Source organism: Conger conger, chromosome 14 (genome assembly GCF_963514075.1).
Source record: "Conger conger chromosome 14, fConCon1.1, whole genome shotgun sequence".
In the NCBI taxonomy this organism is placed as follows: Eukaryota; Metazoa; Chordata; class Actinopteri; order Anguilliformes; family Congridae; genus Conger; species Conger conger.
The window spans coordinates 25,143,250-25,157,023 of NC_083773.1; the positions used below are offsets into that span (position 1 = coordinate 25,143,250).

The following is a 13,774-nucleotide window of genomic DNA, read 5'->3' on the forward strand; positions in this document are numbered from 1 at the left end:
GCTGTGACACATGCAGGGCCAAGGCTGCTATAGTAACAATACACCACTAACTTCCCAAGTCCACATGTCTTTCATATATGACTTTTAACACTGCGGGCGCATTGCTTTAAATACACATGCTGCAGAGCACAATGGGAAAACTAAGTAGGCAGTGAATCAAGTTCATTTGTCAGTATGGGTAGTGATCTAGTGGAATAGATAACTACTTCCTACTTCAAGGAATGGAGGGCCTTGACTGCTTTTAATCTTCATCTGATAGACAGAGAGAAACAGCTTAAATGAAAGCAGTATTGTCTCTTATTTTCTGAGTGAAATCTTTGATCATTGCCCTTTCATTGCCCTCTTGTTGTGAAGCATTTCTGCCCTGATATCAGCGCCTCTCCATGGGCATCCTCAGTTCCCCATTAGTGGCACTTAGTGTGCGGAGGTGCTGGCCGTATCACTCACTCATGTGCAGAGATAAGCGCAGCTCTGTAGTCAAAACAGGAAATGTGCCAACGTCTTTGTATTATCAAGAAAAGCAACCAAACACCTGATCCGTATAATACAATCAAGGTTAAAAATAGACCCGGGCACTGTACTGTAAGTGCCAGGACAAAGGGCTGATGGGTATTATGAGAAGACTCATTCACTTATATGCCTTTACAGAAGCACAAGAGCATGTGGCAGCCAAAGGTGTTAAAAACCCTCTATGGTGATTATTCATTTAGTTTTTAGTTTATGTGAATATTTATAGTTGCAGCAATATGGACCTTGCATCCTTTCAGTTTCACTATGATGAACAATGATGGTTTTCTTTAAAGGATGCCATTTAAATCCTCCCTTGTCTAAGGATTGTAGGGTATGCCTGGTCATCATGCTCATTGTATTTGCTTTGATCTACAGTCTCTATATTTGTGTATCCCTTCATCTATGCCAAACCCAAACTCATCTTTATTGTTTACAACCAGATTCGTTTTTATTGATCTGGTCCTAAATCATATGAAGCTCTGAAACAGCCCTTGTTAATTCTGGCTAGTGGCCAGCATCAGTTATATCCAACAAATACAACTGAAAATACTAAAATAAATAAATAAATTACAATACATTGTACAATATATGATACATACATAAATATACAATATATAATACAGTCATGTATATTTAAATTTCCGGCAGATGAGGAAGAAGAACAATAAGGGAAAGATATGACAAAAAGTACTCATAAAATGTATCATAAGGGTCATGGCTTGCAGTAACTGTAACACTATTCTATTGCCTCAAAAAAAGGTTTCCATGTATTGTTTTCTAACTGATCCTCACCTAATCCACACTCTCTAAAGGTTTGAGCCAGCAGTGTCTGACAAGGAGCCAGACAGAGCTGGTCATGTGGTTCCCGGAACTCTCTGCCCAAGCTGAGATACTGAGATGGACTGAGTTAGCTAAATTGGATGAACAGCAGGAGATGGTTCAAGAATTATAAAAAGGAAATGTCCTTATCATTAACTCAGATGATAAAGCTTTTTTTGTTACCATACACCCAGTGAGCACTTTATTAGGTATTTATTACAGTTATTTTTAGACTTATTGGCCTTCTGCTGCAGTAGCCTATCCACTTAGAGGTTTGGTGCATTGTGCATACCACTGTTGTAATGCATGGTTTTATGCATTTAGTTGCTGCCACATGATTGGCTGATCAAATATTTACATTAAGAAGCTTGTGTACAGATCTACCTAATAAACTGCTCACTGAATGTATATTGGAATAGCACATCATTCATCTTATCATAAGTAGTTTAGCCTGCTGCTACAAAGACATTTAAAATAATTTATTCCCAACAACCGGTCTGTTACAAATTGTGTGGCCAGACAATAAGGTATTGATATACAGTATTGTTGAAATATTCAAATTTTCCTTAACATTCATTAATGTAGAAAGCAGGGGGTTAAAGTAAATATGCTCATGTAAAACGTGAAATCCAACAAACATACTGTATATTCACATGTAACATTAGAAACTGGTAACACTGATTAAATTACATATATTAATCTATTTCTTCTGTGTAGTTACCACAATTAAAGCAGTAATATTCATTACTTTCCGGCTTGGTTTAAATAGACAAGAGCTGTAGTATAAATGCTACAGGTGAAAAGAGTTAATTTCCTGTTTCAGAAGCCAAGGTTTTCACCCATGCAGTAAGTCTGCTTCCATCAAGTTTAAACCTGCACATCTCTGTACCCAGTTTCAGACCACAAAACCCACTGTTTGGGCTATGTCCCTACCTGGCCAGAACTAGGGGGACCCTTGCCAGGGACAACCTTCAAGTTCTCTCAGGGCTATCATCCTCCTCAGCCGTCTTTGTCCAAACTTGGCCTCTATTGTCTATAGTCAGCCAGCCACAGTTCTTCCTCTAATTATAGGACCCTCTCTATCTCTCAGCAATGAGAAGAGCGGAGTGACGTGAGGCTTTTTTTTAGGCTGTCATTCCAACAATAAAACCGGAGGCAGGTGGTGTCTGAAGCCTTTGTCTTGTGTCAGCGCCAGTGGAAACGTTTGTGTGTGCCAGTGTGTGCAGGACCTAGACAAGGACAGCAGTCATGGATGATGTATACAAGGCAGCGGTGAGTAGAACAGGGAGCCAGAACCTCCGGGCAGAAGCTTCAGCGCAGGGCTGGACTGATGTGACTATGACAGGGCACTGTGGAATAAGGAGGAGACTTTCCTCATTCAGTGTTGGAAAAATGTTTTTAAAAAAACCCTCTGGATTTTATGTCTGTGTATTAATATAGGGATGGTTTGATTTCTCTATTTTGACAGATTCAGCGAAAGGTTTGTGTTAGTGTAATAAAAGGAAATACAATAAGTATTTTTCCAGTGATTTCTCTAGAAGGCGTATGGTTGCTTTATTGGATATAGATGGTTTGATGATAGTCAAATTTGTTCAGATAGAGATACGGACGTAGGATTTACTTAGAAGATCGAAAGTGCTATATTGGGACGAGAAACTGCTGGAGCTGTGGGGCCCATTGGAATTTCAAGTTAAGGTCAGATGGTCCCGACTGCAGGGTTTGAAAGTCTATAAAAGGCTTGAAGAGGGACAACAGACAGGTGACAAACTCGGATCTGTCTTTCAGGGCAGTGCTGTTAAGATGAGTGCCATTCATGCCGAGGGCACTATCGTTCCTACGCTTTACTTTGTCTATTTCATCTGGGCTTGAGGCAACACCACAAGCTTCAACCACGGCCAGCGAAAGAACAGCTTTTCTTTCAGCCTGCATTGGCTGATTGAATTCAGAATGCGGAAGCATATCTAAACAGAGACAAGCACTTTAAATAAAAGGATTGTGGGAATTGATTAGGGTGGTTCAATCATCTAAAACCTGACAGGCTTGCTTTTAAGTCACTGCTGCTGGCAGGGGCAACATTTTATACAATCAAGATGATGAAATGGCTGCTGTAATGGAAATTGTGGTCCACAGCAGTATCAAAGGCACATCTCTTGTCATGAAGAGTGAGGGCGGTGTGAGCCGAAATGGCAGTGATTTCTCTACCTGCCACCAGCAGAGCAGACAGGGGATGTGCAGGATGCAAGGGGGCAGACAGCTGTCACTCCTAACAAATGTCCCTCGGTCCTGAGGATTGCATTACAAGAATAGTGGGGGAAGAACAACAACGTGACATTTCATTTAAAATGACAGGAGGGAACAGATGGCTGAGAGCGAGGGGGAGAGAGCCATCCGTACGCGAGGAGGACTTACGTCTGGACTGCTAGCTTAAAAGAAGCAGTGGCTGAAAGAGCACACTTTGAAAGACGGCGTGCACTTGCCTGGGCTCTACGTTATTGACAGATTTACATTTATTTATTCATCTATGTATTCATTCATTAATTCATTAATTCAATAAAACTCGGAAAGCAACCACAAAAAGCGATTCACTATATCAATGGGAAAACTCTGGAAGAAAACGTGACTTCCCCACTGAGCCTAGTCCAGGTTCCTACACAGACAGTAGGAGTCATGGACTGAACAGACTCACTCCACATGGGTCACAAACTCGCTTCACATTGTTTCCCCCCAGGTTGAGAACTTAACAGAAGAACAGAAGAATGGTGAGTGCCTGTTTCTCCTCCCTGTATATGTATTCACTGTAACGTCATTTAGCCGACTGTCTGTCATTACTGTCAAAAAGTCCTGACTCAAGCCCATGCTATCTTTCAAGAATATGATTGGAATACATATTTGTTTTACAGATTGCTTTGCCAATAATTCCATTTTTATTCAGATCGTTTTAACACCTGTCTTTGTCAGTGTACTGCTGCCATCTACTGACCCAGTGATGTTAGATCTGTTACTGCATTCTGGGAAAATGAGTGAAACCATGACACACTAGCCATAAATAAACCACGACAGAGCACTTCTGGAGGGAGGACTGGATGCAGGAGTGTTTCATTACATACAGGCACAAACACCCACATAACCACACATACTGTATAACCATGCCAGGATTATTCTGAGTTTATCTATTTTACATTTCATTACGTTGGTTGGTCCTTTATTCAAATTAAATATCATTCATCCTTTTAAGGCACCATTGTTTGAGCACCATTAATTATTTTTCCATCTCTGATTTCCTTCACATGTATACATACTGTTCACACATGCAACTGTTCTATGCACACGTGTAAATTAAATATAAGTATATATTTAATACCTATCAGTGGGTGTTGTATGAGCATGCATGTGTGCTTTGTGTATTTGTGTGTGTATGCTGATTGTTAACCTGATTATGTTGCCACATTGTACAAAAACACTGTATCCTATGAGACTGGCAGTCAGCACTTATCTTCCTCGTCTGTGTGTCTTGGCAGAGTTCAAGGCTGCGTTCGATATCTTCATCCAGGATGCGGAGGACGGCTGCATCAGCACTAAGGAGCTGGGGAAGGTGATGCGTATGCTGGGGCAGAACCCCACACCCGAGGAGCTGCAGGAGATGATAGACGAAGTGGATGAGGACGGTACGTCAGCAGCAACCGCTGCTGTGAGCACTGACCGTCCAATCAGCTCTGAGAGTGTGTAAACATATACAGTGTGTTCCTGTACGCCTCATTGATTCCTTTGTATGTGTGCATGTGTATGTGTGGATTTGTGTGTTTTTGTATGGGCTGGTGTGCACCTTTGCTTGGACTGTGTGTGCTTATGTACATGCACATGTGTGTGTGTGTGTGCGTGTGCGCGTGCGTGCGTGCGTGCGTGCGTGTGTGTGTGTGAGTGTGTGTGTGTGTGCATGCGCATGTGTGTGTGTGTGTGTGTGTGTGTGCGCGTGTGTGTGTGTGGGTGTGTGTGTGTGTGCGTGCGTGTACATCCCTGTGTGTACAGGCAGCGGGACGGTAGACTTTGATGAGTTCCTGGTGATGATGGTGCGCTGCATGAAGGAGGAGAGTAAAGGGAAGTCTGAGGAGGAACTGGCTGAACTGTTCCGCATGTTCGACAAGTAAGACTGCACCCTGTCACATGATCAGGTGAATGTGTCTATAACGGCTCATGAGCACTACGGAGCTTAAAGATACAGGTCCAGTAAGCAGCGCCATTTTGCTACACTGCCCCAAACACCAGAAACAATGGCTGGTGCTTTGTAATCAGGGAAGATATTAAGATTGGTGCCGCCATGCATAATGACTTAAAAACTGTTCAGACTGGGTCTGAAGTACTCGCACAAGCACACAACAGGGAACTCTAAAACAATACAACAGCATATCTGACCACCAAAGCATGAAATAGATTACATTATAATTTTAATGAAGCTTAAATTATTTAATATATCTGGTATTACTTACTTCAGTGTTCTGGTCTGCTGCAGCTTGTTGGCTTCCGGGGTGCTGTTCTCTAGCAGCAGACTTTATGATATCTTCACCACCACTACTCTGCTAAAGAATAGAGAGATATCACTGTAACAAAGACATTTTTTCAGGTTAAGTAAAACAGCAGAATCCCAGTTGGGAAGTAAACCTGCCATTATTGAGACAAATATCCAGTTTCCTAACCATTATACCATACTGCTGTAATGACAAAAGAGAAGTGACTACAACATTAGTGTGGGCCTTTCTGCTTGTGGCAGGAATGGAGATGGCTACATTGACCTGGAAGAGCTGAAAGCAATGCTAGAGTCGACGGGGGAGGCCATCACAGAGGACGACATTGAGGAACTGATGAGGGATGGAGACAAAAACAACGATGGCAAGATCGACTATGACGGTGAGCTGACTGTGGTGATGATGTAGTCATCCCATGTTATCTCACCACACACAGTACTGCTGTAGAATAAATGTAGTATATATCTCCAAAATCATTCAGTAACATGGAAATTCTCTATAAGTGTGTGTGAAAAAAAAATTTCCTCAGAAAAGCTTTATTTATGCATGAAATGCTTGCTCTTTGATTTGAGGCACAGTTTAGGGTCATATTTTTTCAGGCGACCCAATCTGAAAATAAATGTGACTGGCACAGACAAACACACAAAATATCCAATTCATACAATATGGGCTGCATATCATCCAAACATCCAAACAATAAATAAAACACCTTGTGGTTCATAGAGTATCTTTCTCTTCCACAGAATTCCTGGAGTTCATGAAGGGAGTTGAATAAACCCCCAACTGTGTGGATTTGAAGACTGAACCTTAATGCCCTGAAATGAAAAGACTCACAAGAAGACTCAATAATCAAACACCCTTTCCTGTTTTTGAAGGTTGTAATGACATCACCTCTAGAGCAGAGGGTCAGGGAAGGGTCAGGGTGTATCACACACAACTGTGCTCTGAATGGTTGTACATAGAACACAGACCCCAAAAACACCGGACATCAGTAAAACAGCAAATCTACTATTCCAACTGTCAGATCATCAAAATAATGCTTCTTATGCCATTAAGGTTCCCACTTAAGGGTGAGCAAAGATCAATTAAGTGTAAATCTTTAAAGACGACTTTATTACTGTACTACAATCACACCACTGTATATTTTCAATAAAGAAAACAGCTTTTCTGTAGCCTAGCTGCCTTCGTCTTGTGCCTCATGAACCCACTATAGGGTTATATCTGGTACCAAACTCCTATTTGACTAGTTTGGATCAAGATCCTGATCATGTAGACACTGACACTGACACTGATCATTGTGTCTACCAGACCTGGAGAAATTACACATTTTTATTACTTTCAAATACATTTACAAACTGAAATACCAAATATCACATCCAAAAAAAATTAAAATAATAATACATCCAGTATATTGAACCACAACAAACTTTTGTAAATACATTAGCTATGAGTGTCCCAATATGCAAAATAACAATCAGCACAATGTTATAATAGACAAGATCTTTTAATTGTAAATTTAAACAAACCAGCTTTGGACAAACATTAGGCTTTAAAATAAAAGAAAGGGAACACCAGTTAGGCCTTAACACACAGCCTCCAATACTGAACAGGTACTCGCAGGTACGCAGCAACAGAGGATGTAGGCACATCAAGAAGGGAACTCTTGTTACTCCAGGACAGAGGATGAGCGGTCGGTGGAAGGTATGGGTGCCGATATAATATAACTGAAGAACTTGAGAGGATGCATAAAATAAAAAATATTTAATGCACTCCTCTTTGTCCTTTTCTAAACAAGCATAGGTAGCATGTCTTCAGTGATGACATCACTTGAGAAGGTTGGTGACACATTTGAGAATAAACAGAAAGCCTTTGTCAGAGCATGTTCAACTGTACATGAAATTCAAGTACTTCATTTTCTATGTACACAGCAAGTGAAACTTAGATTCACCTGGACACACAGTGTTATCATAATAAGGGTCAGTAATTACCAATGGACAACTGGTTGCAGGACGAACCATACAATGTAATTAAGATGGTTAATGGTTTAGAAGGCTTTCAGAATGTTTTTTTTATCATCATGCAAATATGGCATTAAATACAAATATGTATTTGATTTATACAAGTTTAGAAAAAATGTATCAAATACATTATATCAAATCAAATATGTGACCTGTCCTTATGCGTTACATTTATTTGCAGTATATTTCAAATAATGGGAAATACTTAACATTTAAAAAATACTTTCAAGGTAGTATATCAAGGCATACTATAGGATATTTCAGCCTTGCTGTAGTCTTGTTTTTGAACTAGCCCCATCAGCTAGGGCCGGGAGATATAACCATCGCGGTATAAGGGTTTTTTTTTTTTTGTAAGCACAGTAACAATTATCTCCGGCATGCAGATTTATTTAAATCTTTTTTTATTTAATCATAGTTGATGCGGTAGCACACATCCAATTTTCTAAGCCAAAGTTAAATGCTTCCGGGGGAAAAACGTCACTCGTATCTTTTCAATGTGGATATGACAGCCGCAGGGCCATGCTGTTTCCATGTTGTGGAAAAAAACATGACTATGGACAAAGGACAAAGAGCGAAAACATAAGCGCGTTTTTCAAAACGAATTAACCAACCTTCAATGTTGCAAGCAATGTTTTTTCTCTCCCATGAGTATTTTACTGAAGTTTGGAGATGTGTTAGCTTATCAAGTATGATTAAAGACAAAAAGAAGTAACAAAACCTACCGGCACCTGCCAGAGATTTTATTATTACTATTCGATGTTCCGCGATAGCTATATCGCGCAGTCCTACTATCAGCTTGTCGTGTCGCTTTGCTGTTGGCCTACTTTTGCTTCTTCCCCTTCACCAATGCAGAGCTAGTTACCTGCATACGCTCCTGAAACATAATCCCACCCCACAGGTTCTGTAGATGCAGTACATTCAAATGCATATTTGTATTTGACTCAGGTCTGCTGTTTACGGTGATGTTCCAGCCTCTATGGGACAGATGATTAGTGGGATGTTTCCACCAATCACACCAGTGCAGAAGAAGGGGCAAAGTGCCTCGGTGAAATGGTCGCTCAGTGTGTGAATGAGAGAAGTTGTCTCTGCGTTGTAAAACGAGACCTGGCCATCTTCGTAATTCAAGTACACGCCCACCTTGTGGGGCCTCCTCCTGACATGCAAGGAGGCTCCGCCACCTCTGCAGGTCTCCTCGCCGCGCAGCTCCAAAGTCCAGTAGCCATGGCTGGGAGTCGTCTCCATCTCCCTGCTCCTGTTCACAAACATCCTGCAAACGCCCACGCACCACCAGGGCTTTCGGCCTACTTCCACCTCCCAGTAGTGGCTCCCTGAGGAGAAGCTCTCCTTGCCCAACACATAGGGGAAGTGTTTAAACCTCCGCGCATCCACCGGGAGCTTCAGCCGCTTCTCAGCCATGTAAACTTGCTTTCTGTCAGCAGACAGCACCAGCCTGTTGTATGCCGTACAAGGGTCGAGGGTCACGGTAGCTGTGGGTTCAGAGTGCAGAGCACACACAATTACATATGTAATTCAGTGTGCCAATCAGTAGAACTAATTTTTCAGTTAATGGGAAAAACGAAAACCAGGGCCAGATTTGGATTCGAGGTCCAGATTTGGTGATGGATGCTTTAGTATGTTCCAAAGGCCACACATAGACAGTGAGGTCCTGGCCAACACAGCTAGAGATGACTGGACAAGGAACCAAAACATTTCAAAAAAAACTTCATGTGTATCTCTACATACCTGCATATCCACGAATAGAGCTCCACTCTAGAAAAATACAAACAATATCAATTCAAACATTCCTATCAAAAACAAATAGCATATAAAAATGAATTCCTGGCTGATCTAGGCTTGTGCTCAAGCTGACAACAGGTTTAATTTACACAAGTCGGTATAACTTTGTGTCTTTGGCCCCTGTGTATATGGTTTGATACTGTTCTCAATGAAGAAGAAATATCATGCAGGGTTGGGCATTACCAAAATAACATTGCTACCAGGTTGGTCTCTGTCCCCAATGATGGGACGAGATCAGTGAGGAAATGTATTTCTTATTTTTTGGGATTTTTCAAATGCTCAAACATCTCTAGCACAGCCAGATATGGAGTAGCTTGAAAAGCTCATGTAGGACAGCTTTCAGAGATTTACAGTATGCAGATTACCTGATTTAATAGGCTGTTTTAGGGCCGCTGAAAAAAAAAAAACCAACACGTAACTCAACAAAAGCCCAGCCAATAAAATGATGATCAGTGATCAATACGAGTTTTACTCAGGTATTACTGTGATTTGTGTTTTTGGATCACTACTAGATAAAAGTTAAAGTGAAAGTAAAAGTTAATACCTAAAAGACAAAATATTTTAGGTATAAGTAATATTTTGAATTCTCACCCAATTCTTTCCCAAGGCGAACAGTGACTGCAAATAAAAATAAAATCAAGGTCAACAGAAATAAAAAGTCCCAGTATTTGACTATCATGAGTCCTGAGAAAGGCCAAGAAGGTTTCAATTTTCCTTAAACACTGTTAACACTTAAACCCCTCTATGACAGATATATGTAGGCATTTGAAAAGCATCGTAAATAACTCATGTGCATTTCATTTTGTTCTTGTGTAAAATGGATTACAAACTCACCTGAATTACAGGCATTTTTGTACCTTACTGGAAAGAAAAGAACAAAAAACGAATCAGTTCATATGACTTCATACAGAGCTAATGTTAGAAGACTAATGGGTAATATTATGCATTCATTATTATTTGGTTATTAAAAATAGTCAGTGAGAATAGGCACTGTACCATTAAGTCTTCTCCAGGCTCTTATCACCACTGGGATGAAGATGGAAACGAATCCCACCATGAGGAAGAAAAGCATCATCCATGAAGACATGGGGGGGTAGAAATCCTCTGCGAAACATCAGTAAACATTCAACAGCAAGACCTTCATCACAGCTCCCACAGCCACTCACATGGACTTCCTCCATCTTCGTTTCAGCAAATTCAGTGCATTTTGGCTTTCACACACAATATGCCCTTTAGGAAAGATTCACAGAAACATTTGGGATTTCATTAGATGTAGTTGAGTGAGATGTAGGTCTCATTATAAAATATATAACCCCACTATGTAAAGGATTGTGAAGCAGGGTAGGTATCTATAGGTATCTATAGGTAAATAAGGAGCAACTGTTCCAAATGTAGTGACTTACATACTGCATATCACATTGTAAAAAACCATCACTTACAGTGCCACAGAAATTTGAACACATATTCATATAGAACCACTTTGTCTCTTCCAAGTACCAAAAAAAAAAACAAGGGTTGTCCAGTGATGCATATCTTGATGAGTTTACTAATCTGCTTAGTAATGCTTACTGCACACAATCTGAGGGGGAAATGACAGCATCCGAAGTTGCTCAGACCATTACTTGGCAGCTGTCCAAAGACATGGAGGTTAGGTTAATTTGAGAGTCAAAATTGCGCCTTGTTGTATTCCTGCCATTGCCACTGGCTTCAGAACTGGAGTTGGTCCCCAGGCGCTGTACTATGACTGTCCATAATTAGGATGTAAATAATTAGGATGGGTCAAATGCAGAGGACACATTTCATTGCCTTAGAAGGCAATGACAGTAAAGTTGGGTCTAATCTGAATGGAGTGTATTTCAGCAGCTGTGCTCTGACCTGCGATGTGCAGCTTGGAGGCTCCACCCGGACCCTCCGCAGTGACCATGCAGGAGAACACGTCCGACTGCCTCTGCAGCTCCAGGTCGCTGATGACCGTGTAGAGACCCTGCTCGTCCTGGCTGTGTCGGGTGTGAGGCGTCGCCACACCGCCCCTCTTGTCCCTCCAGGTGACCTCAGGCTGGGGGAACCAGCCCTCCGACCTGCACACCAGTCTGGGCCTGCCTGTCCTGTCCACAGATACTCTGGGCTGGGAGCCACTCACTGGAGGAGGGAGAGGGAGGGGGACAGTCTCAGTTCCTGTTAGGTGTGACATTTTCTTGTGTAGAGAAGCCTCTATATCTTGCCAGCATTTATAATATAAGAATAGAAATCAGAGGATGTAGCTTATGCATTGGTATTAACTAATCAGTCACATAGTATGCTTAAAAGTATGCACTATTTCACTATTTAAACAATCAACCCAAGCATACAATGACATTTGTTGGGCTGAGGCTGCAGAGGCCCGTATTCTCACCTGGGATGAGCAGCGTTACGTTCCTCTCATCCTCCCACCGGTCCCCCTGCACAAGGCAGCGGTAGACTCCGCTGTCTGAGAGCTGAAGATCGCTCAGCCTGAGGGAGACGTTCCCGCTGGCGAGCTCTTCCTCAAACAGCCGGGTCCTGCCCTGGTAGGCCCCGTCCTGTAAGGCCGGGTCATCACGCCCGTACCTGTGCAGGTGCACCGGCTGCTCCGAGCCCTCCCTGAACCACCTCACCTGCAGCCCCACAGCAGACAGCTGGGGCTCGATGTGGCAGGGCAAGGTGACATTCCGATGCCACGCTCCCACAACGGGCTGAAGAAAACCAGGAATGGTCTCAACTGAGAGGAAACAGTAAGGTGGAAAGAGAGAGGGGGAGGAGATAAAGGGAGAGAAAGGAAAGAGAGGAATAGTGGGATTGGGAGAGAGAAAGGAAAAAGAGAGGGAGAGAGAATGGCAAGGAGAGAGGGAGGGAACATGGGGAATTATTACATTTTTTAAATGTTAAACATTAAACTGGCCCTAAAGCACTTGAGCATGAAATCTATGAAAAATACACCACAAGGGTGCTTGAACAAAGAAATTCATCAAGCCTTCTTCAGAACATTTTATCCCACTTTTACACTTATTCCTCAATTTTAAATCCACAGTCACAATAGCAAGACCATCCTCCAAACTTTCTATTGACTCTGCAGTCCCCCAGCGAAGCTGTGCAGCTATTCTGTTGAAGGAGTATACTTCTTGACCAAATAGTGTATATACTACACACAAGATCACAGAGAGCACCATTGCAGGGAGGCCCAGACCAGATGAGCTGAATGCTGTGTGACATTTTGTATTTTTACTGCTCTCACCCAAGAGAGCAATGGGGAATAGATACTTTAGCTACCAAGGGTTTTTCTTTGATCAGTCTAAAACTGACCATTGGACCCATTATGATCAGTGAATCCAGTGGTTTTAATTGGCGCAGTAAGGTTAAATCCTACCTCTGTACCCAGCAGTCAGGGTTTGGAAAGCAAGGAGCAGGAGGAAACGCATGGACTGTGTGAAGCATGGTTTCATTTCCATCTGCGATGACATCACAAAACACGTTTCACGTTTCACAACAGTATTGAATCCATAACAAATGATGCAATATATTTTTACTATCTATAGCAATGTCCCTTGTATCAGCACCAAAATTAAACCACTAGAAGGGAAGGGAAAATCTTTTTTTTTACACAGCATTTACTTTCCCCCAAAATGTCATTACATTTTACCCTGGATCTCACCCTCACTGATCTATACTGGCCTATCTAAACATACAGCAAATAGGAAGTGTGTAAGCGATGAAAAAGTTAAACTCACCTGAACAAAGCCTTAGAAGGAAAAGCCCCTTTGAGAGAAGAGGAGCCAGATGCCTTCAGGATAGGTTTGCGTGCTTAAAGCTTCTCACACCAGTGATGGTCGCAGGAAACATCGCTTTTCAGCGGGTTCCATAATGAGTACTTGAATTGGCAAAACCACTTCCGCAAGCTCACCATGTCACTGAGCAGGGAATGGCATGAAAGTACAGCCTTTCTGCTCGGCAGAAACGCACCCATTAACGACTTTCACAGCAATACTTTGTCCACCTTCATGGCAGGACACAAAGTTAACCCATAGGGTCACTTTAAATATGTTGTTTTCATCAAGTTCACATTCAAAACATTTCATATTCTAAAAATAAGGAGTG

At 41.8% G+C, this 13,774-nt stretch overlaps 2 protein-coding genes across 2 annotated transcripts; one reads left to right on the forward strand and one right to left on the reverse strand.

Moving 5' to 3' along the window:
• The first annotated feature begins 2,518 nt into the window (after window positions 1–2,518).
• Window positions 2,519–7,021, forward strand: tnnc1b (troponin C type 1b (slow)). The gene is made up of 6 exons (XM_061219385.1): window positions 2,519–2,601; window positions 4,058–4,088; window positions 4,848–4,994; window positions 5,356–5,470; window positions 6,095–6,231; window positions 6,593–7,021. Exons 1-6 carry the CDS (start codon window positions 2,578–2,580, stop codon window positions 6,622–6,624), a joined length of 486 nt encoding a protein of 161 aa, XP_061075369.1. The 5' UTR covers window positions 2,519–2,577; the 3' UTR covers window positions 6,625–7,021.
• Window positions 7,022–7,224: 203 nt separating this feature from the next.
• Window positions 7,225–13,537, reverse strand: LOC133109789 (butyrophilin subfamily 1 member A1-like). Its single transcript, XM_061219384.1, has 10 exons — window positions 13,408–13,537; window positions 13,047–13,128; window positions 12,057–12,401; window positions 11,540–11,803; window positions 10,661–10,768; window positions 10,499–10,525; window positions 10,256–10,282; window positions 10,030–10,056; window positions 9,611–9,637; window positions 7,225–9,354 (listed from the first exon to the last, which is right to left on the reverse strand). Exons 2-10 carry the CDS (start codon window positions 13,126–13,128, stop codon window positions 8,822–8,824), a joined length of 1,440 nt encoding a protein of 479 aa, XP_061075368.1. The 5' UTR covers window positions 13,408–13,537; the 3' UTR covers window positions 7,225–8,821.
• Between the last annotated feature and the right edge of the window lie 237 nt (window positions 13,538–13,774).

Bases quoted from the DNA above. Each gene is read 5' to 3' on its own strand.
- tnnc1b (XM_061219385.1), top strand. From the start codon at position 2,578: ATGGATGATGTATACAAGGCAGCG. The intron at 4,995-5,355 runs GTACGTCAGCAG...CTGTGTGTACAG, and splicing joins AGACGAAGTGGATGAGGACG to GCAGCGGGACGGTAGACTTT. The intron at 5,471-6,094 runs GTAAGACTGCAC...TGCTTGTGGCAG, and splicing joins CTGTTCCGCATGTTCGACAA to GAATGGAGATGGCTACATTG.
- LOC133109789 (XM_061219384.1), bottom strand. From the start codon at position 13,128: ATGGAAATGAAACCATGCTTCACACAGTCCATGCGTTTCCTCCTGCTC. The intron at 12,402-13,046 runs GTAGGATTTAAC...GTTTCCTCTCAG, and splicing joins CCTGACTGCTGGGTACAGAG to TTGAGACCATTCCTGGTTTT. The intron at 11,804-12,056 runs GTGAGAATACGG...TCCCTCCTCCAG, and splicing joins CGTAACGCTGCTCATCCCAG to TGAGTGGCTCCCAGCCCAGA.